Here is a 22,532-nt window from a genome sequence, read left to right as displayed (position 1 = left end):
TCGGCCTCCCGCCTGCCCGCGCTGCGGGACGAGGCGGAGGACGAGGAGAGAGGTGCGAAGCGGAGGGGATCTCGGTGTCAGCCCGCGCTCCGAGCCCCGCCGGGCACGGACCGGAGGGGCGGCCCGCAGTATTTAGCCATAATTTAGTCAAGAGGGTGTTTTGCTTGCAGAGGAGGGAAGGGATCGGTGCAGTGTGTTTAGATGCTCGTTTATGAGTATGGTGATAGTAAGTCTGGAATAATGGATGTTGCCTGCAGTGTTTCTAATGAACCCACAGAACAATAAGAAATCCTCTGGAGAGACAAGAGGATTCCCATTGCAAGCCTTTTGTTGTAAACTAAAACACGAGAAGTTCCACCTCAGCATGAGGAAGAGCTTCTTGGCATGGAGAGCAGCAGAGCGCTGGGACAGGCTGCCCAAGGAGGTCCTGGATCCTCCCTCTTTAGAGGCATTCCAGGCCTACAGGAACATGTTCCTATGTCATCTGCTCCAGCTGACCCTGCCTTGGCGGGGGGTTTGGACTGGATGACTTCCAGAGATCCCTCCCAACCCTAATGACTCCGTGATTCCGTTTGTATTATTTATGGAGTAAATAAAATATTTGCTGCCTTTCCCAGTGCCGCTGGCAGAGCTGTCACTGATGAACAAGTTGATCCACACATCCCTGGTGGAGTCCCAGCAGCACGTGGAGATCCTGCAGCGGGACCCCAGCTCCCCACTCTTTTCCATCAAGACCTTCGAGGAGCTGCCCCTGTGAGTTGCCACAGCCCCCGGCCCCACCATGCTCCATCGCACCAGCTTCCTTCACGTGGGCACTCAAATGCTTTGTTTCCACAGGAAGAAGGAGCTCTTGCAGGGGGTTTATATGATGGGCTTCAACAGACCATCCAAAATCCAGGAGCAGGCTCTGCCACTCATGCTGGCATACCCGTGAGTAGGACCACAGCGCGGCTGAGCCCCGGCTCCTCGCGGCATCCCAGTGCTGTGGTGCCAAGCAGGAATGCCCCCACCCCTCCATTCCACTAAGCTGCTTTTGCCTTGCAGGCCCCAAAATCTGATTGCCCAGAGCCAGTCAGGGACAGGGAAAACAGCAGCTTTTGTCTTGGCCATGTTGAGCAGAGCCAGTGCCAGCGAGAAATATCCGCAGGTAACGCAGGACAGGGAGAGCTGCTGCTGGAGGGGTTGGCCCAAGCGCCCAGGACGCTGCCAGGGGCAGAGCTCTGGGCTTCGTCCCTGTTCCTGTGTAACTTTACCCACTGGAGTGGGATAGTAAACCACCAGGGCCCAGTGGCAGGTAGGACCAAAAACACAGTGCCCACCTCAGGGAGGTGCTTTGACTTGCCAGAGTGGATCAATCCAGGCTTCAGTTATCCTGGAATTTAGGTTTTGAGGAGCAGCTGTAGACACTGCTGGTTTCTGGTGTTCAGATACTCCCAGTCCCCTCTCTGGGTGCAGAACCAGCTTTGCCAGCTGTTTCCAGCCATGTAAGTTCTCCTTTTGTGTGTGTGGACAGTGTGACTGAGCTAGGGCACAGGAACAAGCTGCACCACGCTTCTGAGAGACGCATTTCCTCCTCAAAAAGAGCAGCAGCAGCTTCTTTCTGCCCCCTTGTCTGGAGCTGGGAACACAGCCCAGCTCCTGGACCTCCAGCCATGCCGTGCTGCCCCGTCCCCTGTGCCTCAGTGCTGTGGGATGCTCCTGAGCTCCTCTTGCTGTCCCTGCCCAGTGTGCCCCATCCCAGGTCTGACAGCTCCTTGCTCTGCTCTCCTGCCAGTGCCTCTGCCTGGCTCCCACCTACGAGCTGGCTCTGCAGATCGGGCAGGTGGTGCGGGCCATTGGGAAATTCTGCACTGACATCAAGGTGAACTACGCTGTCCGGGGAAACCGAGGTGAGTCCAGCCAAGCACAGCCACTGGCACTGCTCCAGAAACGGGAAGGGAGCACAGGGATCCCCTCTTAGAGCCTGGAGCTACCAGAGACTGCCCAAACATCTATGAAGGGCAATAAAGTAGTGTCTGTCCCCCTCTTCTGCTGAGGAGGCTTTTCCACCATCACTGCCTGCTTGCAGACTCCCTTTTCCCATATGGGGGTGGTTCCCATGCCCCAAGGCTGTAGGGAAGTGTCATGATGACCCCTTGAAGGCATCACTGAGCAGCCAGACTCTGAGCAAGCCAAGGGAAAACACAGAGCACCAGAGAGCTCCATGGCTGGCGGCAGCCAAATGCCATTTGTCCCCTTGCAGTTCTGAAGGGCACAGTGCTGGAGGAGCAGATCATCATCGGAACGCCAGGCACCACACTGGACTGGTGCTTCAAACAACGTGTCCTGGACCTGACAAAGATCTCCTTGTTCGTGCTGGATGAGGCTGACATCATGATCGACACGCAGGGCCTCTCCTGTCAGAGCATCCGCATCCACAGGTGAGGATTGCTGAGAGCTGGTGTCCTGATCCCTGCTTTCCCTTCTCTTCTTTAGCTCTAAAGGAATCTGTCACCAAAGGGGCTGGGAGAGTGTGTCCATGGTGCCAAAGAGGCTTGTCCACAGGTCTGTCTCTCTGTAAAACTGCGTGCACTAGACACACAGGAAGACACTTGACCTCGTTTAGCTTTCCTTTGAGCTGTTACAGGCCTCAGATGGACTCACAGAACCATAGAATGGCCTCAACTGGAAGGGACCTTAAAGGCCATCTTGTTCCCATCCTTTCCCATTGACAGGGACGCCCTCCATCAAACCAGGTTGCTCAGAGCTCCATCCAGTTTGGCCTTGAACACTTCCAGGGATGGGGCTAGCCACAGCTGCTCTGGGCAACCTATGCCAGAGGACCTCACCATCCTCACAAGGAAGAACTTCCTCCTAATATCTAAACCTGTTTTCTTTCAATGTGAAGCCATTCTCCCCTTTTCCTTTCACTCCAGACTCTTGTAAAAAGTCCCTCTCCATCTTCCTTGTCAGCCCTCTTGGCTTCCCTTTCCATTGAAGGCAACACTAAATCAATTTAAATTAGGGTTTCTGTCCTCCTGGGCAGCTGCAGCTGCTCTCTGGGGCTGACAGAGCTTTTCACAGAATGACTAGGTTGGAAGAGACCTTCAAAATCATCGAGTCCAACCCATGCCCTAACACCTCAGTTAAACCATTTTTCCCTGCCCCAGGGCTCTTCCCAAGAGCTGCCAAGTGCTGCTGTTCTCAGCCACTTACAAGGAGCCCGTGCGGGCCTTTGCTGAGCGGATCATCCCCGACCCCATCGTGATCAAGCTGCGTGAGGAGGAGCTCACCCTGAGCAACATCAGGCAGTACTTCATGGTGTGCCAGAGCTTGGATGAGCAGTACAGGGCCCTCTGCAACCTCTACGGCAGCTTCACCATCGGTCAGGTCATGATCTTCTGCCAGGTAAGGGCCCCGCACTGCCCCTCTCCCGCTGCAAATAGCAGGAATGGGTCATTTTACAGTGTGGGCACAGTGGGCTCCTCCCAAGACCCCCAAAACAAAGGGGCAGACCCAGAGGAGTGTTGAAAACTGCCATGAGCTCCCTCAAAAGGGGCAGGGGACTCTGGAGAGGGAGCTGTTGGCCTCAGCCTCTCCCCGTGTGTGCAGACCCGGAGGCTGGCAGACTGGCTGTCGGGGAACATGAACCGGGACGGGCACCAAGTGGCCATCCTGACAGCAGAGCTGACAGTGGTGCAGCGGGCCATCATCATCCAGCGCTTCCGTGAGGGCAAGGAGAAGGTCCTCATCGCCACCAACGTCTGTGCCAGAGGTACCCTGGCAAACCCAGCACCTCTCTGATGGCCCGAAATGCGCCGGGCCTGCTGTTCTTCCACGTGGGCTTGAGCAGCAGATCCTGTGGGACAAGGTATCCCAAGAGGATCCTTTCCCTCTCTTCCAGGCATTGATGTGCAGCAGGTCACCACCGTGGTGAACTTTGGCCTCCCCATGGATCAGGACGGCGAGCCGGATTTTGAGACCTACCTGCACCGCATTGGGAGGGCGGGACGCTTCGGGCACCGCGGCATCGCCTTCAGCGTGGTGCAGAGAGAGACCGTGCAGCTCGTGCACAAGATAGAGGAGTATTTCCGTGAGTATCCGCATGGATCCACCGCTCCGAGAGGTGGGCTTGGGACTGTCAGCCCCTCCAGCTCCTTTCCTGTTTGCAAATAGTCCTTGTTAGGCTGCTCCTCTCCCCAGGGCTCGTCTCACTGGTGAGACAGAGTAAACATCTAACAGAGCAGAAATCCGTTTAGATTTAAGTGAAATGTGCCTCTCTGAGCTTACTAACATAAGTAAAACGTGCTGTTTATAGTATAGTAACTGCAGCCCTAGCAAAACTGCCCCAGCTAAAGAGAAAGAATGCAAATTTCCAAGCTAAAGAAATAAGAGACAAGAGACTCCTCAGAGCTTGAAACAGACAGCATAGAGTGACCCAGGAGTTCTCTCTGCACTTTCTAATAAAAACTGAGTACAAGTGTAACTAGCTGTAAGTGTAATGCAAAATCAGAAGAATGAATATGCATGAACCTATTGTAAAAGTCTATGAATATGTAAATTAGCTAGAGTAATTTAAAAAATATCAAGAGTTTTCAGGAGCGCGCATGTCCTTTAAAGGGAAAACCCTAGCATGTGCCCAGCACTATAAATACATACCAAATCTTACAAATCTATCACAATTTTAAGGTTTTGATTTATCACCGCAGTTCATTGGGAACGGGTGACAGATACAGCTTTTAGGGTGAATTTTGCTCCCCAGCAGGCAAATTTCCCAGGAAGCAGCCCTGGAGGTTGTGTGCAACTTGCAAGGGATGTTACCAGTACACAGGATGCCTCAGCACCTTCTTTTATTCCCTCTTTCAGGCGTTTTTTCTGCCTTTCCTTGCAAGTGCTTGTCCCAGGAGTCCTGGTGCCCCAGCTCAGCTCAGCCCTGGCTGTGGGAGAGGAGATGGCAGCTTGGAAATCTTTCCTGAGTGGAAATTGTCTCTTGCTAACATCAAGAGAATTTTCATGAAATTTGCCAGATGCCAGGGCTGCACTGATGGCTTTTTGAATCCCAGTGCCTGTTTTCCCTGTGATTTTTAGAGGAAAGAAGGTTATAGAAGCCTTCTGATGGGCAGCAAACGGTGTCCCTTCCACATCTCCGGCCTCAGAGCCACTCAGCCCTCTTGGTTCCTTCAAATATTCACCAGTCCTTGGAAGCTGGAGTGAGCCTGAGGCAGACACCAGGCAGAGAACGCATTCTGGCAAAGATCCTTGCTGTGGAGTACAAGCAATGAGCAGCTGGAACAACTGGCATGTGGATGAGCCCAACCACAGCCATGGGCAGAAGGAGCCAGTGTTTGGATGAGCCCCCAGCGATCTGACTTGTGCTTTTCATGTTGTGATGTTACAGATGGAGGGTACAAACCTTCCCTGTCCTGCGAGGCCGTGGAGGTGGGAACAGGGAGCGGGGGCACATCAGAGGCTGAGCTCTGCGTGCTGCTGCTGTGGGGCTGCTGCTTGCACTTGCTGCCTGCTGCCCTGATCCAGTTCCCCTCCTGCTTTGTCCCAGCTGATTTCCCTGCAGAGGGAAATGCTGCAGCGAGCTCTGCACTCACGTCCCAACAATTGCTCTTTCCTTCCTACAGAGACCACGATCAAGCAGCTGGATCCGTACGACATGGACGAGCTGGAGAAGCTTGCAGCTGAGTGAGAAGCAGGGATTCGTTCTCCCAAATCCAAGTTGTAGTTCTAAACAGGAGGAAAAGTTATAGGGGAAGACTTCCCGGTTCTCTTGTATCCTCCTGAAGCTGTTGAGTTCTGTTGTGTTGCCTGAGGAGAGGCTGGAGCGAACCTTGTCTCGCTAGATGGCAGCAGGAATCCACTGCTGCCATCCCAGATCCCGGGGCAAAACCCAAGTGTTCAGGGTCCCGGCAGTGCAGGAGAGAGGTTGGGGGTCTGAAATCTGAAATCCACGTGTGCAGGATCCCATCGGTCAGGAGAGAGGTTGGACCCCAGGGGTCTGAAATCCAAGTGTTCGGGGTCCTGGCAGTGTGAGGACAGGAGTTGGACTCCAGGGACCGGGCTGTGTTTGTGTCTTTGTTAATCTTTAATAAATGAAATTGTTTGTAATCACCAGGCTGGCTCGTTCTTTACCGAAATTCTCTGAAATAGATCAGCCCTCGGAGGTGGGGTTTGATTAGGTCACTGTTGACAATGGTGTCATTTATTGGGTTGGCTACTGCGCCCTGCTCTCCTCATCCAGATTTCTATCCAAACCCAACATGAACCGGCACAAAAAATGACCAAAATGTGATGAGAGCACAGCCAGACGGGTGTGGCAGTGGAAGCAGGACCTGGTGGTAGCAGGAAGGGGCCTGGCCCTGGCTCTGCAGTTCCTTGCTGCCAGCTTTAACCCTTTGGGGCATTTCAAGCCTCCTTGTGGAGTACACACATTTGGTATTAACAGTGTGATTTTGGTAACAAGCAATGAATTCTAATTAAAGGATCAGCGAGGGAGATGGGAGATGGCAGGTAGTTTTGCAGACTTTGCTGAGTTCCCTGATCCCCCTCACCATGTACACCCCCAAATGCCCCCTGGCTTGCTCCAGCCCCTTGGCATTGCGTTACGGCACAGCCACCCCATGAATGTTTGATGGTCTGGGGCGTTGCAGACAGTGGGAGATGAAATATCAAACCTTGCTCCTTGCCTGGCTTCCCCAGCTCCAAACCCCCCAGCTTTGATCACAGGGGAGTGGCAGTGTATTTCCCCCTCTTTTAGCCAAAAAAATATTGTTTGTGGAGGAGGGAACCCTCAGGGATTAAATTCCCACGTGGGGGGAATGCAAGGATGCTGCCATTCCCACAGCAAGCGCACTGCTCCTCAGCCCTGAGATTGCAGGTGCCCAGGCAGCAGTGGCGTCGGGTTCCCCCCGTGCTGGCAGGTTGATAAATAATTAACAGTTAATCAGGGCTGGGCTTAATTACCTGGGGGTAACCGGAGAGCAGGTCGTGCTGGAGAGCGCAGCCCTGCTTCAGCGTGCCGGCGCAGGACATGGCGCCATGGAGTGTGGCCGGGCACTGCCGCCGCCTCGGAGGGGGCCCTGGATCCTGCTCCTGCTGCCGGCGCTGGCGGGGGGTGAGCACCGACCTGTCCCCGCGTTTCCCGGGAGGGGGGCGAGCAGAGGCCTGACGGACGCGCTGCCCCGGGGCAGGGCAGCCGCTGGCGGCCGGCGAGGCGGCCTACGAGGAATGGCGGGCGACGGGCGTGCGAGGCCGGGCGGTGGAGCTGAGCTGTGGGCCGGCGGCCGCAGCCCCGCCGGCCGTGGTCTTCTGGAGCTTCACGCCACAGGGAGAGGGGCTCCCGCGGGCCGTGGCCGTGGGCTCGGGCAGGGAGGTGGCCATGGCCCCTGGCACAGGGATGCTGGGCCGGGTGACGCTGCGCAACGGGACGCTGGAGCTGCGGGAGCTGCGGGTGGCCGCCCAGGGCCGCTTCCTCTGCCAGGGGCTCTTCCCAGAGCGGGGCCGGCTCCGTGTGGGCTATGCCGCCGTCCTCCTGCGTGTCCTGGGTAAGTCCCTGGCTGTGGCCAACCTGGGGGGACCTGCTGGCCAGCAGTCGCCAGCATCACACTCAACCTAGACCGTGGTCAAGGCCAGTCCCTTGCCCAGTAGCCAACAGAGCCATCCACTGGCCAACAAAATACCCCCCTAGCCAACAAAGGGCTTCACAAGTTAATAAAGCATAGCACAAGCCAGTGTAGTGCCCCGCTAGCCAGTGCAGAGTCCCACTAGCCAACATGGTGGTTCACTAGTAACTGTAGTACCCCATTCACCAACCAAGCACCCCACTAGTTAGCAGAGTACCCGACTTGCCAACGTAGTCCGCCACTAGCCAGCAAAGCATCCTACTAGCCAACATAACACACCGCTAGCCAATATGGCATCCCATCAGCCAAGGTAGCTCAACACAAGCCAACATAGCGCTCCTCAGCCCCCAGAGCTCCACTAGCCAGCACAGGACACCAACAGCCAGCAAACCTCCCTTGCCTCCAACTTGCCCTCTGCAAGCCAACATAGCAGCCCACTAAGCCACCCTCATTTCCTTGCCCTGGCTACCCAAGCATCCCACCACCCCAAACTGGTCCCAGTAGCTACCCCAGCGAGAACCCATGCCCACAGCCAGGGCACCCCTCACTAGCCTGCAGGTGTCCTCGCTAGCCATTCCACTGGCTGCTATGGCACTTCACTGGCCAAACATTCCATCTGGGCAGGGGGGATGGGTGGGCCCCGGGGCGTTCTGATGCCTGTGGGGGCCGCTCACACTCGGTGCCCCCAGTGCCTGTCTCCAAGCCCTTCGTGCGGCCGACGGCGGCGGCGGCAGAGGAGGGGGCAGCGGTGGCCCTGACGTGCACCGTGCGGGAGGGGACGGAGCCGCTGAGCTTCTCCTGGCAGCACCAGGAGCCCCGGGGGGGTTCCTCAGTGACCCCTGCGGGGCTGGGGGGCTCCAGGGCAGAGCTGCAGCTGACACCTGCCAACCGCAGCCACACGGGCTGGTACATCTGCACCGTGCGCAACGAGGTCAACAACCGCACCAGCGACCCCGTCTTCCTGGACATCGTCTGTGAGTGCCCTGGGTGCCACCCACCTCGGGGGGCCCTCAGCCACCAGCTGGGTTGGCATCTTCAGGGCTGATGCCATCCATGGCCACCACAATGCTCCGTGGTTTGTCCATGACCACTGCCACCATGGTATGTCCATAGCTATCATGGAACATCCATGGGCATCATGTATCCTGCCACCGTGATGCCTCTGTGGCCACCTCTATGTCTCTGTGGCCACCACGGTATGGCTTCTTGTTGCTTTCACGTATTCATGGCCATCATACACCCCACTGGCATAATGCCTCTCTGGTCACCGTGGCCACTGTGTGTGCTGCCACCACGATGCATCCGTGGCCACTGTGTCTCATGGTGTGCTCACAGCCCTCATGGTGCACTCTTTCTAAGGGGGCTTTGCTGCCCTGCTTCCCACCAGTGGGAGGAAGCCCCAGGGAGGGCTGTGTTCCCTCTGTGGGGCTGTCCCTGTCTAAAGGGCCCCGTGTCCCCGCAGATGGCCCAGATGAGCCGGCCATCCGTGTGGAGCCCTTCTCCCCCGAACAGGGGGGCTTCTCGGCGGGCGAGCGGGAGGACGTGGTGCTGAGCTGCCTGGCTCCCTCCAACCCCCCCAGCCGCTATGTCTGGCTGCACAACGGTTCCCAGGTGCACGTCGGCCAGACCTACGTCATCACTGCCATCGCCCGTGCCCAGGCGGGCACGTACACCTGCCTGGCCGAGAACAGCCACCTGCAGACGCGCACCCAGGCCACCATCGTCCTCACTGTCTACTGTAAGTGACCCTGCGGTGGGGGGCCGGTAGGTCCCCACAGGGCGAGACCGACCAGCGCAGCTCCCTGGTGAGGATGTGGGTGGGAGAGGCAATCGGAGGTGGGGCAGTGGGGGAACCCACGCTCTCCCCCAGTGCCGGTGGTCTCCTGCAGATCCACCAGCCGGGAGCCCCAGCTGCTCCGCCCTGGCCTCCGATGATCAGCGGGACGTGGCCCTGCGGTGCCGCTGGCCGGGGGGCTTCCCCCTGGCCCGGCTGCGCTGGGTGGGCCCCCAGGAGGAGGAGGAGGAGGAGGAGGAAGAGGGGTTGATGGGGAGCAGCTTTTCCATGGCCACCAGGATCCAGCCAGGGGCAGCCACCAGGAACGGCAGCTCCTTCTCCTGCCTGGCCTCCCACCCCGCGCTGCCACTGGGGGCTGCATGTGGGACCACCCTGTGTGAGTGACAGTGGGCCCATCTGCCCCCAACCCCCCCTCTGACCCCCTGGTGCCACAGCAGAGCTGCAATGACCCCGTGCCCTGGCCAAACCATGGGATGGGCACTCCAGGGTGCTGCTGCTTTTCCTGGGACCTTCAGCACCTCCAGCTTGCTCCAAAATGGGGGACGCTGTGGCACGGCCGGGATGCCTCGCCCCCCTCGTGGGGGAGGGGGGTGTGTCTCCTTTTTGGGGGTGCTTTGGCACAGCGTGGCAGTGCCCCGCTGTGACGCCGCTCCGTCCCACAGGGGTCCCGTCAGGCGGCCCCGCCTGCGCGGCGGCGGCCACCAAGGGTGACGAGTATGTGATGCTGCGGTGCCGGTGGGAGGGGGGCACGCCGCTCGTCACCCTGCGCTGGCGGGACAGTGCGGGCCGGACCTTGGGCGACCCCGCACCCTCCACCGCCGTGCTGGTGCTGAGCACCGACGGCAGCCTGGGGGGCCGGGAGTTCGTCTGCGTGGCCGCGCACCCGCTGCGGGCGGTCGCCGCCGAGTGCCGCCTGCGGCTGGGTAAGCTGGACCCGTCCCCAGCGCCCCCACCGTGCCACGGCGGGGTGGCACGTCCCGGCCGATAGTGTCCCCCCACCTTGTCGCCGAGCAGAGGTCCCCGAGCTGCAGGCGGAGAGCGAAGTGGCCGTGCTGGAGGGCGGCGAGGCACAGCTGGCGTGCCGGCAACGCGGCAGCAGTGCCAGTCTCGGTGCCACAATGGCTTGGTACGACCCAAAGGAGCGGGAGGTGACACCGGGGCTGGCCAAGTACCGGCTGGAGGAGGGAGAAGCGTGGGTCAACCTCACCGTCCGGGATGCCGAGTGGCCGGGGGACAGTGGCATCTACCGCTGCACCGCCACCAATGCCGTGGGCACTGCCAGCCTCCCCGTCCGCCTCCGCGTGGACCGTGAGTCCTGGGAAGGGCGAGGGTGGCCTGGGGGCATCAAGGGTGGCCTGGGGGCATCAAGCCCTCCTGCCGGGTGCCATCTCGCCGCAGGGTACCCCGCCCCGCCCAACGTCACCATCAGTAAGCTGCGGTACACGCGGGCGCGCACCGAGGTGCGGCTGGAGTGGCGGACGCAGGGCGCCGGCAACCTCACCGGCTTCGTGGTGCAGCGGCGCCAAACCAAGAAGCCCCTCCGGGAGACCCCCAGCCCCTGGGAAACAGCCGCCGGCGACATCGAGCCGCACTCCCGCGACCGGCGCCTGGGGGGGCTGGACCCCGCGGTGCTCTATGCTTTCCGCGTCCTGGCCGTCAACCACCGCACGGCCGGGCACCCCTCCGAGGTGCAGACGCCAGGTGAAGTGGGCAGGGGCTGCTCCGTGGGGGCAGAGCAAGGGTTGAGTGGAGAAGGGCAGCGTTTCCATCCTGGTGGAGCTGAGGAGCCGAGTGCGAGCAGCCGTCAGTAGGTTTCGGGCACAGGCTCGCACCTTCCCGGGCCTTTCCGGGCTCTGCCCGTCCCTGCTGCCTGCCATGTTCCCTCTGCTCTCTTCCAGCCGAGCCTCCCTTCGAGGCCTACCCGGCGGTGACGGGGGCGGCGGTGGCAGGGATGCTGGTGGCCACCGCAGCATCCCTCCTGGCCGTGCACTGCATCGCCCGCCACCGGGAGACCCTCCCACGTGAGTGCCAGGGCCGCGGGGCTCACCGGGGGCCGCAGCTCGACCCTGACCCTTCTCACGCCTCTGTCTCCCCAGGGCTGCACGACCTGCTGTTCCGCACGTGAGTGCCCAAATCCCTGCGCCCCACTGCCCCCGTGCCCGGGCAGCAGCGGGACCCCGCGTGTTCCCGCAGGGCTGGTCCCGGTGCCCAGGAGCCCGTGGGCACAGCGGAGGATGCTGAAGCAGCCGCAGGCGGGCAGGAGGAAGCGGGGCCAGTGCAGGGAGACTCGTGTGGCCCTGGCACGGCAGCAGGTGCCGAGGCAGCAGCAGCGCAGGGAGATCCGTGTGCCCCTGGCACGGCAGCAGGTACCGGGGCGAGCTGAGGGCTGAGCCACCTGCCCCGCTGACCCAGCACCCACCTGTGGCGATCGGGCTCCTCCAGCCCTTGCAGAGCCGCTCTCGGCAGCAGCAGGCACCACCGATGACCCACCAGTTAATGTCACCATCACCGTGACAGCGACACCGTGACCACTCCGGCTTTTGCTCTTCATTTCCCTCTCCTCCTCTCTCCCACACCACGGGACGGCAGCACCCACCTGTGCCGCGTCGGGCTGCGAGGCAGCTGCTCCAAATGCAGCACCCGGAGAAAGCCCCTCCAGCTCAGCCTGCAGTTACTGCTGGAGCTAAAATAAATATTTAGGCTACAATAAATAGTTTCTCACCGATGGCAGAAAAAAAACCCGAGGGCCAAAGCACTGCTCTCAGCCCCAGGGCTGGCATTGACTGGAGACGCTGCTTTGGGATTGTGCTAAGGTTTCTGTGGTACAAAAACAGCCACAAAGCTTTCTGTGGGAAGGGGCCTCATCTTCACCCCCACAGTCCCCAATTTCAGGCCAAACTGCAGGAGGTTAAAAATAGCGATTGGAGATGGTTTTCCCTGCATTGGTGCAAGCACGAAGGGAAGCAGGGTCCAAGGAAAGTGTCAGGCAGCTCCAAGCTTTCCTGAGTCCTCATCTTCTGATGTGTGTGGGGACAAGGGCACCTTGGGCTATTTTCTTCTGTATTTGGTTAACAATAACCCATTGGGAAGTATCAAGCCACACAAACCAACCTTGATCAGTGCCCACAAAGTATCAATCCCCACACCAGCCATAAAGCAGCACTGATCCCTTTATAAAACCACCCCCAGAAACACAAACCCTACCCAAACTCCCTGCAAAACCATCACTTCCAAGCACATAACATTCCAAAGGGATATTACAGCTTCTCTGGAAAACAGAGCATCTTTATCTGACACATCCACAATACAGGGGAGATTTAAGCAAGGTTAAATTTAAATTTAAAACCATGGTTAAATTTCAGTATTTGGGGAAAACGAAGCAGCTACAGTTAAATCCCAACCACTTGTGGGCCAATCTCTGTTGGAAAAGGGGAAAGCCTTGCAGCAGGTCCTGCAAAAGGAAAACCCAGGCTGTGAGGACGAGATAAACAAAGAGGGAGGAGGGAGATCTGTGGTGGCTCTGGGGTACGTGGCAGCCAAAGCCCACAGGTGTGAAGTCCATGGTGTGCAGAGAACTTTGGAATAAGGCAGCTCTAGCTGGGAGGATGCTCAACCCTAAAAAACAAAAGGCAAAAGAATACATATAACCACAAATAATGCAATAGAAGACAAGGCTTTGGGGAGAGCTCATTGTGGCCTTCAAGTACCTGTAGCGGGCTTATAAAAAGGAAGGAGAGGGATTTCTTATACAAGCAGATAGTTACAGGACAAAGGGAGAATGGTTTCACACAGCCAGAGGGCAGGTTTAGATGGGATACTGGGAATAAATCCTTCCCTGTGAGGGTGGTGAGGGTCTGGCACAGGGTGCCCAGAGGAGCTGTGGCTGTCCCAATCTTGGAAGTGCCCATGGCCAGGAGCAGCCTGGGATAGTGGGAGGTGTCCTTGCCCATGGCAGGGGTGGAATGGGATGAGCTTTAAGAATCAATCAAATCAAACTCTTCTGGGATTCTATGAAATATAAAAAACCCCATCCCAACACTCACAGCAGCCCATGGAGCTGCTGCTACCAAAGCAGATCTCTAGGACTTCCTTCTCACACAGACATCACTCCCCAAACCCCGTGCCTGACAAAGCTGCACCAGTAGCCCTGAGCTCCCCAGGGCTTTGGAGCAGCTGCAGCCGGGCTGGCACGGCTCCCTCCCTTCCCAGACTGGCCAGGGACACGCTGCTCTGGGCTGTACGTGTCACCTCGGGGTGGCCCTCACTGTAAATTGTGCTTCATTTCTGGGGCTTTGCACTGTGACTCGTGTGGGTGGAGGGAGTGCTTTGCAAGCCCTGGTTTGATTTATTTACCGGGATTAAATTTGGAAAAGAAAAATTAAAACACCCACCCAAGCCCTGCAGTTAAGGTTGCAGCACCTCCATCGTGTCCAGGATGAGTGGGTTCCTGACAGTCGTGCCCAGGGCTGCTGGGAGCTGTTTCACCTTGACTGGCTTCATTTCAAAGCTATCCAAGCGGTTAGTAATCCCTCGAACCAAGAGTTGAACTGGATTTTGTCTTCTGTGAGTGGGAAGGTGAGGCTGGATTTCCACCTGTACTTCTGCAGAAGGGTTATTGAGCACCTAAAGACACAATCACTGACTCAAGTTCTGCTTCAAGCTGCACAGGACAGACTCAACCAGGGCTCATTTTTTTTTTATTGATCTTATTTCCTCATCAGGATCTTCCCAGAAAAACCAAGAGAGGCCAGGAGGTGTTCATGGAAAGGAGGGTTCAAGTACCATGTCACCAAGCTGCCAGGGAGGTGGCAGCTGTTGGTCATTTCAGACCTGCTTAAATCCCTCTCTCGGGCTCCTTGGAAGCGCTTGTCCCACTGGTAAATTGCCATGGAAACACACTCCACATTTCCCATCCTCATTCTTTATATTATGACAATTCTTTTTTATACACATAACCAGGCTAGTTTTGTGGTGTGTGGGGGGAAGAAAAAAACAATAAAACAGGGATTTCAAGGCATAAATAATATAAAAAGGCAACCATTTTGAAACCAAGATACATTCATATGACACTACTACAAAAAATAAATAGTGACTCTCTCTGTTATAATTAACATCCCCCCGTGACTCCCTTTCAGCGGTGCTGCGGTGCAGTTCCTGGCGTTAAGTGGGGACAACGGTCACTGCCTCAGGTTTCCCGCAGCTGGAGCTGACAAAGGTCCCCAGAACCATTTAGGGTGACTCCGGATGGACTCCATCCTGGTTTTTCCTTACAGTCCTTGGAAACAGGCTGAAGAATGAGGGGACTCCAACTCAAAATGTGGTTCGATGTTTCCGAGTGCAGGAAGCTGCCGCCTGCAAAGCAAGAGCAGGGCGGGTGGTTGTGTCGGGTTTTTCAGGAGATTCTCTGTCAGCTCAACAGAACCACATGCCCCCAACACTCTTTAATTCCAGTGGGTGATGCTCTTTGGGCTCAGGCTCATTCCCACCATACCAGGCACAGAACAGGACATAGGCTCGATCCCAGCACAGCACCTGTATTGAACAGCTCACGCTGAGGAAGGTCAGCCCAGCACTGGAATAATAAAACCTGCTCCGAGATGGCTGCTGCTGAAAACAGCTATGAAATAATGCTGAACCTTTAGGATTCATTTGCACAATTCACAAAACTGCTGCAGTCACCCCAAATCAGCAACAGCTCCAGGCATTTGGTGGAAATGAATCACTCAGGAGTTTGTGGCACCAAGGCCACACTCCTGGTCTGGCACGCCCTGGCAGAGGTGTGTCCACCTGAACCTCCCTCCCCCTGCTGCCATGGGGTGGGTGCAGAGGGAGCAGCCTGATTTCAGCACACAAGGTGCAATGATTCCAGGATGGGACAAGGAAGAGGTTCTCCTTCCACCAACAGAGACCAGGTCCCTCCCTGTGCCAGTTCCTGCCTCTAGGATGGCTCTGAAATGCTTGTGTCCTGTGTCGGGGCCAATGGGTGTGCTGTGAGTGCAGCATCCATCAGTCACAGCCTCCTTGTGTGTCAATGAGCCCTTTTTAGAGGCATCAATCACAAGGGCATGGCACTGGAGCAGCACTGCTCCCACTTCCCATGCTGGGAAAGGCGGGATGCTTCACCTTCCTCCAAGCCTGCTCTTACAAGGGTTTAATGACTGGCTCCTCTGCAATAAATTAAGCTCCCTGCAGATGTCCTACAGAATATTCCCAGCTTCCCAGCCAGGTGCTATCCTCTGTGGGATGCCTCACCGTCCATGCAGTCCACAGAGAGCTGGCTCATGCCCTCCCGACAGCAGGGATGCCGCGCCGGGGGCTGCTCCGCGCTCTCCCTGCCCTCCTCCTCCAGCCGGGCGCTGCACTCGGGGCTGGCCGAGGCCAGGCACATGGCCACCATCACGTGGGGGCTCAGGGGCTTCATCTCCACAGCATCCTGCTGGAAAGGGGCTCCCAGGGGCATGACGGGCAGCGCGCTGCTGCTGAAAGTGCCGTTGGTTTTGGTGAAACACCTGCGGGAGGGACAGAGGCCAAAGTTACTCAGAGTGGCTTCTTCCCCCCACAACTTCTAAATGTTTTACCACATCAACAATCAGAGCATTTGTCAAATCAGTTTTAAATACATTTGTGGAGCGATTCTGACATTAATAAAAGGATTGAGTGGTTTTTTTACTGCCAGCAGACAGCTGAAAACATTCAAAACACGCTCAGTTCCTTCCCCCATCAATTGAGACCCAATGACCTGACTTGTGAGTCCATTTCTCCATCAAAGCAACTCCATAAAACATGTTTTCACTGCCAAGATAAAGAGCTCAAATTTGAAACCCAAGCAGCACACTTAGGTACCTTGAAAAATAAATACTAAGTGTTATTGGAGTGAATGCAAATTAGAAAAATAGATGCAATATAACAAATTTAACCCCCCTGTTCTGCAGTGCAGGTCAGATTGTGGCCCTGTAATACCTGTGTAAAGCTGTGGAACTGAAATTAAAGCACTGAATCAATTGTTACAGCAGAGGAACTTAAGCTTTAAACAAAAAGAAGCAGGATTTTGACACACATACCATTGTGGCACGAGGGAAAACACCTCAGTGTTTGTAGCTCCAGGAACAATGTGGCCCTCGGGGAACATTTTACATAAACAATTCCTACATAAGAAAGCCATAACTACCCAAAAAGCTAAAGGTTCACTTGCACAGCTACTAGAAATTTTGAGAAACTACATGCCAAGATGCTCCTTGGTGCAGGACAGAGAGGGATCCACAGATAAACACATGGAAATAAGGATGGAAAGTGTTGACACTCTCCAGTGACACCCCAAAATGCTCCTGTGACAGCTGAGCAAGCTCCAGGTCTTTATGTGCTAGTGCAGATACAACTCTGAGCACCCTTCTTCTCTTTTTTTCTGACCAGATGTAAACCCATCCCTCACCTGCTTCGCCCACAGGGATCAGCCCAGTGCTGACTGCTATCTACCGTCCCTGGGGCTGTGTAAGACTGGCATTTGGAAACACAAAAATGGATCCCTGGACCTGCCTGCTCAGCTGCTGGCTCAGCAAGTAGCACCATGTGCTGCTCCAGACTGATTCTGGCCCACACGTGAGCAGAGCAGATGAAAAATGGCTGGAAAAGGAGGAAAGATGGACTGGGACACCAGCAGAGCCAGGGATGCAGCCAGCAGAGCTGACCTCGACAGCAGCCCAGCACTGAGCTCAGAAGGGTTTCAAACCAGGACGTGTTAAGCTTGGCAGTCTCAGTTAAGTCCTGCCCAAGTCCCAGAAACCACTTTTATGCCATTAAAAAAGCCATGGCAATATGGAAAACCATCACGCTGGAGGGACCTGTCCTACAGCCCTGCCTAGAGCCTTAGTTCAAACCTGAAACCTGACCAAAACCTGGATCAATACTGCCAGAACTGAAAGAGCAACAAAACACCCAGCAACACAAATAAACTTGTCAGAGGAGGAACTGTAATGAGCTTTCCCTCTGGCAGATGCTTCACCTGCAAAGCCAGAACAGCACAAATGGGTTCTTCTGGAGCCTGCTCCCCTCCCAAAAACCGTGAGGATGGAGCAGCACTAAGCTTCAACCTTCACTCTCCTATTTTGTCCTTCCACTCCTGTAACTGCCTCCAAAATCATTATTCCAAGTACCAAAATACCACAGAAGCCACTGGAGAATCCACATGAAACACATCTGGTCCTCAAACAAATCCATTTATTAGTTTGCCTTTCTCTCCGCAGAGGTTTTGACTGTACTCACTTATTATTTAGAAAAAAGGGCTCAGAGAAACCCATCTAAAATGTTTGGGTTTGCACATTTCTGGGGGTTTCTTCTTAAAGATACAGGGGTCAGTGAAGTTCTCTGTATTATTGTAAGAGCTTGAAGGATGTTTCAACACAGCAGTTCAGCCTTCTAAGCTTCAATAACCACACTTTGATGGAAACTAGCCATGGGGATATCCAGAGCAGAGTGTGGAGGAAGACTCTTGTAAAATCCCTGCTGGGAAAACACATCTTCAATCAATTCTTAATACTGAAACCCTACTATACTATAATCTAAAAAAAAAAAAAACCAAAAAAACCACAATTTAGATGAAAAAGCTGGAAAAACAAACTGATGTTCCTACATTTGAATTGTATATTCAGATTTCTGATCAAAATACAGTGAATTTGCAAAGGAGAGAGATCTGCAAAAGTGTAAATTCCTCTGCAAATGTCAGGTATCTTGAGAGCTTTAGCACAAAGGCACAAGAGAAGAAAAAAGCTCAGTTCTCAATCCTGTCAACCACAGGTTTTGTCCACAACAGCAAAGCAGGTCTCCAGTTTTCAGCAGCTTCTCCCTCTGGCAAGGCTCCACGAGAAGTTATGAGGGATAAAGTGCTAATTTAAACAGAAGACCCAGGGATTTCAGCACTGGAATAATAAAACCTGCTCTGAGATGGCTGGGATGAAATAATGCAGAACCTTTAGGATTAATCTGCACGTGGTCACAATTCACAAAACTGCTGCGCCCATCTCAAATCAGCAACAGCTCCAGGCGTTTGGTGGAAATGGGTCAGTGAGGAATTCATGGCACCCAGGCCACACTCCTGGTCTGCCATGCCCTGCCAGAGCTGTGTCCACCTGAACCTCCCTTCCGCCGCTGCCACGGGGGAACTGCCCGATTTCAGCGCGTCATTCCAGGGTGGGATGAGGACCGGCAGGTCAGGGGGACAGCCCTCACCTGTGCAGTGAGCTTGAACAAAATGGGGAAAGCACTCCAGCCTCAACTTCCCACCTACCTAAACCTCTTGGGCTGGCTGCACTGGCCCAACAGGCCTTCCTCCTCCTTCTCCTCTTCCTCCTCCTCACCCTGGCCATACACGCAGCTCCCTGGTGTAAAGCTGAGGCACGTTCTGGTCCTCTCCATTCCCCTCTCCCATGTCCTCTTTCCATTCCCCCAGCAGCAGGACAGGAACAGAGCGGTCCCTGCTGTGCAGCTCTCTGCCAAACCGAGGTTAATGATCCCCTCCGGGGCAAGGCAGCTGTAAGGGACAACTTGTTTCTCTATCAAGCAGTCAAATATAGAATGGGGCTGTGAAAACTCAAAGTTCAGGCCCTGCTGATGACCTCTGGGAGGAGCAGTGCAGTTGCAGAGGATGGAACTCTTTCCCTTGCTTTCTTACGGAAAAAAAAAAAAGAGCAAACAAAGAACTAAATGTGTTTATCACTGGAAGCAAGCTCTTAATTACAGCGTAACACATATGGCGTGTTCTAAATTACCAGGAGTCTCAGACATCCTGGTGAGAGCTGCTGCACAGCCTGCTCAGAACCACGGCACTGGTGTGGGAGGGAACGAACTGGGTTTTCCTGAGACCTGCCAGGAACGCTGGGCCAGGCAAGGCATGGCCAGCGCCACCTGCGAGCAGCAGCTCCTCAGCATTACACTGGCACGCACATATTTATGGAAGCAAGAAGGATTCAAGGCTCATTATAAGTGGTATTTTAAAAAAGTAAAACTATGAAAATAAAGTGAATGTGTTTTCTGCCTTCAACAACAGCTTTATTGTTCAACGGGGGTTGGACTCCATGATGACTGTGGGCCCAACTCAGAATATTCCATGATTCGATGATTGATTTCAACTCAGCTTAGCCAGATGCACACCTAAAGGCAGCTGAAGATTTTAACAATACTGAAAAATCAAAGTATGATTGGAAAAAAAAGCCCAGAACCTACCAGTCAGAGCAGCCCAGCTTGTCTGACTTTCAGTCCTATTTCTAATAATTAAAATAACAGAGGTTTAGTCAGAAACCTAAGGAGGATAATTAATTCCAAAAGTGAAAACTCAGTAATTTTTATTTGGTTTTTGACTCCCAGCTACAATGCAGAAGACAGATTTTCCTTTATTCTACACAAGAATCCTTTTTCACATGAAAAAAAATGCATCCCACTCTGACAACGGCTGGTCATCTCCTCCTGAAGGCCTCAAGAACTTCAAATCCCATGTTTTACAAAGAACAGCATTGTGAAGGCAAAGGAGTGAGTTGGTTAGTGTTCTTAAGGGAATGTCAGGAAGTGTAAAATATAGAAGACCAATTAAATCCAATTTGACAAGCTCCATATGGAATGACTTTGTTATCTCAGAACTGCAGAAAAACACAGGAAATACAGATTTTTTTAAAAAAAATCCAGTGCCCAACCTGCCTCACTTCCTAGAGAGCATCAGAGGAGCATGTTGAGCAAAGTGAGCTCTGGGGTTTTAACAATTTGCTTTATTCTGTCCTATGGAAAATCCTCAACTGCTCTTGAGGTCATCCACAGAGCTGCTCACGCTAGCCAGGACTCCAGCTCTCATCTTTTGCCAGCCCCAGCTCCAACCCAGCACACAGAGGGAGCACTGTTCTCTGGGCAGGTCACTTCTCACCTGCTATTGTCACTTCTCACCTGCTATTGTCACTTTTTACCTGCTATTGTCACTTCTCACCTGCTATTGTCACTTCTCACCTGTTATTGTCATTTCTCACCTGCCATTGTCACTTCTCACCTGTTATTGTCACTTCTCACCTGCCATTGTCACTTCTCACCTGTTATTGTCATTTCTCACCTGCCATTGTCACTTCTCACCTGTTATTGTCACTTCTCACCTGCCATTGTCACTTCTCACCTGTTATTGTCATTTCTCACCTGCTATTGTCACTTCTCACCTGTTATTGTCACTTCTCACCTGTTATTGCCATTTCTCACCTGCTATTGTCACTTCTTACCTTTTATTGTCACTTCTCACCTGCCATTGTCACTTCTCACCTGTTATTGTCATTTCTCACCTGTTATTGCCATTTCTCACCTGTTATTGTCATTTCTCGCCTGTTATTGTCACTTCTCACCTGTTATTGCCATTTCTCACCTGTTATTGCCATTTCTCACCTGCTATTGTCACTTCTTACCTGCTATTGTCACTTCTCAGTGTTATTGTCATTTCTCACCTGCTATTGTCATTTCTCACCTGCTATTGTCACTTCTCACCTGTTATTGCCATTTCTCACCTGTTATTGTCATTTCTCACCTGTTATTGTCATTTCTCACCTGTTATTGCCATTTCTCACCTGCTATTGTCACTTCTCACCTGTTATTGCCATTTCTCACCTGTTATTGCCATTTCTCACCTGCTATTGTCACTTCTTACCTGCTATTGTCACTTCTCACCTGTTATTGTCATTTCTCACCTGTTATTGCCATTTCTCACCTGTTATTGTCATTTCTCACCTGCTATTGTCACTTCTCACCTGTTATTGTTCCGACAATTCCGGCAGCTGATGCACTCCGAGGGGTCAGCCTGCGGCACTGTCGTGTACATCCCACCACCCTGCAGCAGGAAGGATTAACAATTAGTAATTAGTCAAATTAACCAAATCCCTATTGGGACACCCAAGAGCTCTTTGACTCAGTTTCCCCACTCTGATCACGTTATCGATGCCCTGCTCTGGGCTGTACGTGGCACGGCAACACTGAGTGATTGTCCAAAGGCCAGGGGAGGGCTTTGCCAGTGTGTGTGTCAGGGAAAAGTAAATAACTGCAGCTTAGACAAGTATGTGGTCATTTCCCTGGTCTGTTTTCAGCTTAATATGCTGAGGTTTAATTTAATAAACACACTGTAAATATATTTATTTTTAACGTTGATGACAGACATGAAAGCTAATTGCTGTTCATTAGCACGCCAGGCTTGTTTAGGGAGACAGAGCATTAAATTTGCAGGGCTGATGTCACATACAAACCCATCCTACTTTCCTGTAATTACTCCGATTAGATCAGTTTACTTCACTACACTGATTTTTGAACCGTTTGGTATTTGTACAGATGGGGTAATTCCTCAGCCAGCAATGACTCCGGGTGAGAGGGATTTTGTGTTGTTGGTTTTGGCTAACGGGGCCATTACAAGCCAGTTGAAATGCCCAGATTAACACATACCTCATTGTTAGGGACCAGGCAGACAGTGATGTGGGAGCCACTCCAAGGGGGCTGCAGAGCCAGCCTCCTGCACTGGCTCCAGGTGAGAGCCAGGCTGGGAAGGCTCACCTAGCTTTTGGCAGCTCAAGTGGTAGGCAACTTCTAGCAATCCCTAGTTTTGCAAAATCAGAGCTTATCCTGAAGTTTTTGAGGGATAGGGAGCACTGAGGAAATGCCTAATTAGTCTTGATTGCCATCCTGGCCAGTTTCTCCCTTCCTCATTTAACCCAGTCGTTGAAACAATAAAGAGCGACCTAACGAGGATCAGAACATCCTGTTCCTCTGGTAGCCTCACCCAGTGCCAGTCCCAGCCCTTCTCCACCGGCAGAGACTGTGTGACTCAAACTTTCTCCAACAGGGAGTGGGGAAAGGAAAACTCAACCCCATCACCTGTTCCCAGCAAGACAGCAGCACTGGGTGGACACCTCAAGGCACAGAGGAGCTCCAGGCACCAAGACCTGTGTTATCACAAACGTATTTCCTTTTTTTGCCCCCCCAAAAAATTAAAGCGGGAGGGACAAAACATAATGCAAACTCCCAGTCTTTCTCCTGGGCAAGCTTTTGAGCACTGCAAATGTTCCCTCCCTGAGGGCTTGGAGATTTCTGGGGAGTTTCACCCACTGGGAGGTTGAACGGGTCAAAAA

General features: G+C 54.0%; 3 protein-coding genes across 8 annotated transcripts in view; 2 read left to right on the top strand and 1 right to left on the bottom strand.

Moving 5' to 3' along the window:
* The first annotated feature begins 20 nt into the window (after positions 1-20).
* On the top strand, positions 21-6,096 carry DDX25 (DEAD-box helicase 25). Of its 2 annotated transcripts, XM_068172035.1 has the most exons (11): positions 21-52; positions 618-753; positions 838-930; positions 1,045-1,147; positions 1,775-1,889; positions 2,243-2,420; positions 3,150-3,387; positions 3,592-3,754; positions 3,884-4,072; positions 5,613-5,913; positions 5,971-6,096. In XM_068172035.1, the coding sequence occupies exons 2-10, from the start codon at positions 641-643 to the stop codon at positions 5,675-5,677; spliced, it is 1,257 nt and encodes a 418-aa protein (XP_068028136.1). In that variant the 5' UTR covers positions 21-52; positions 618-640; the 3' UTR covers positions 5,678-5,913; positions 5,971-6,096. The 2 variants fall into 2 exon arrangements, with proteins under 2 accessions (XP_068028136.1, XP_068028135.1); XM_068172034.1 differs by lacking the exons at positions 5,613-5,913; positions 5,971-6,096 and adding an exon at positions 4,846-5,093.
* Positions 6,097-6,891: 795 nt separating this feature from the next.
* On the top strand, positions 6,892-11,933 carry VSIG10L2 (V-set and immunoglobulin domain containing 10 like 2). Its single transcript, XM_068171950.1, has 12 exons — positions 6,892-7,102; positions 7,179-7,532; positions 8,300-8,584; positions 9,073-9,348; positions 9,500-9,781; positions 10,068-10,328; positions 10,420-10,713; positions 10,804-11,106; positions 11,304-11,426; positions 11,502-11,526; positions 11,599-11,771; positions 11,848-11,933. Exons 1-12 carry the CDS (start codon positions 7,027-7,029, stop codon positions 11,931-11,933), a joined length of 2,538 nt encoding a protein of 845 aa, XP_068028051.1. The 5' UTR covers positions 6,892-7,026.
* A 2,377-nt stretch (positions 11,934-14,310) lies between these two features.
* CDON (cell adhesion associated, oncogene regulated) overlaps positions 14,311-22,532 on the bottom strand; it is a 59,623-nt gene continuing 51,401 nt past the window's right edge. For 3 of the 5 annotated variants that reach the window (XM_068172015.1, XM_068172014.1, XM_068172016.1), the window contains 3 exons: positions 21,168-21,247; positions 15,658-15,914; positions 14,311-14,757 (listed from right to left, as the gene is read on the bottom strand). In XM_068172015.1, coding sequence (XP_068028116.1) covers positions 14,591-14,757; positions 15,658-15,914; positions 21,168-21,247 — 504 coding nt within the window. In that variant the 3' untranslated portion in view covers positions 14,311-14,590. Of the gene's footprint in view, positions 14,758-15,657; positions 15,915-17,599; positions 17,902-19,722; positions 20,309-20,947; positions 20,968-21,087; positions 21,128-21,167; positions 21,248-22,532 lie in introns of those variants that run through there. The other 2 variants (XR_010993560.1, XM_068172017.1) reach the window with 2 other exon arrangements.

Source organism: Anomalospiza imberbis, chromosome 24 (genome assembly GCF_031753505.1).
Source record: "Anomalospiza imberbis isolate Cuckoo-Finch-1a 21T00152 chromosome 24, ASM3175350v1, whole genome shotgun sequence".
NCBI lineage: Eukaryota > Metazoa > Chordata > Aves > Passeriformes > Viduidae > Anomalospiza > Anomalospiza imberbis.
This window is presented reverse-complemented; position numbering and strand designations above follow the sequence as displayed.

Coding starts and splice junctions, on each gene's coding strand:
- VSIG10L2 (XM_068171950.1), top strand. CDS start 7,027: ATGGAGTGTGGCCGGGCACTGCCGCCGCCTCGGAGGGGGCCCTGGATC. Junction 9,782..10,067: donor TGCATGTGGGACCACCCTGT/GTGAGTGACAGT, acceptor TCCGTCCCACAG/GGGTCCCGTCAGGCGGCCCC. Junction 11,527..11,598: donor CACGACCTGCTGTTCCGCAC/GTGAGTGCCCAA, acceptor GTGTTCCCGCAG/GGCTGGTCCCGGTGCCCAGG.
- DDX25 (XM_068172034.1), top strand. CDS start 641: ATGAACAAGTTGATCCACACATCCCTGGTGGAGTCCCAGCAGCACGTG. Junction 1,148..1,774: donor CCAGCGAGAAATATCCGCAG/GTAACGCAGGAC, acceptor CTCTCCTGCCAG/TGCCTCTGCCTGGCTCCCAC. Junction 3,755..3,883: donor CACCAACGTCTGTGCCAGAG/GTACCCTGGCAA, acceptor CCTCTCTTCCAG/GCATTGATGTGCAGCAGGTC.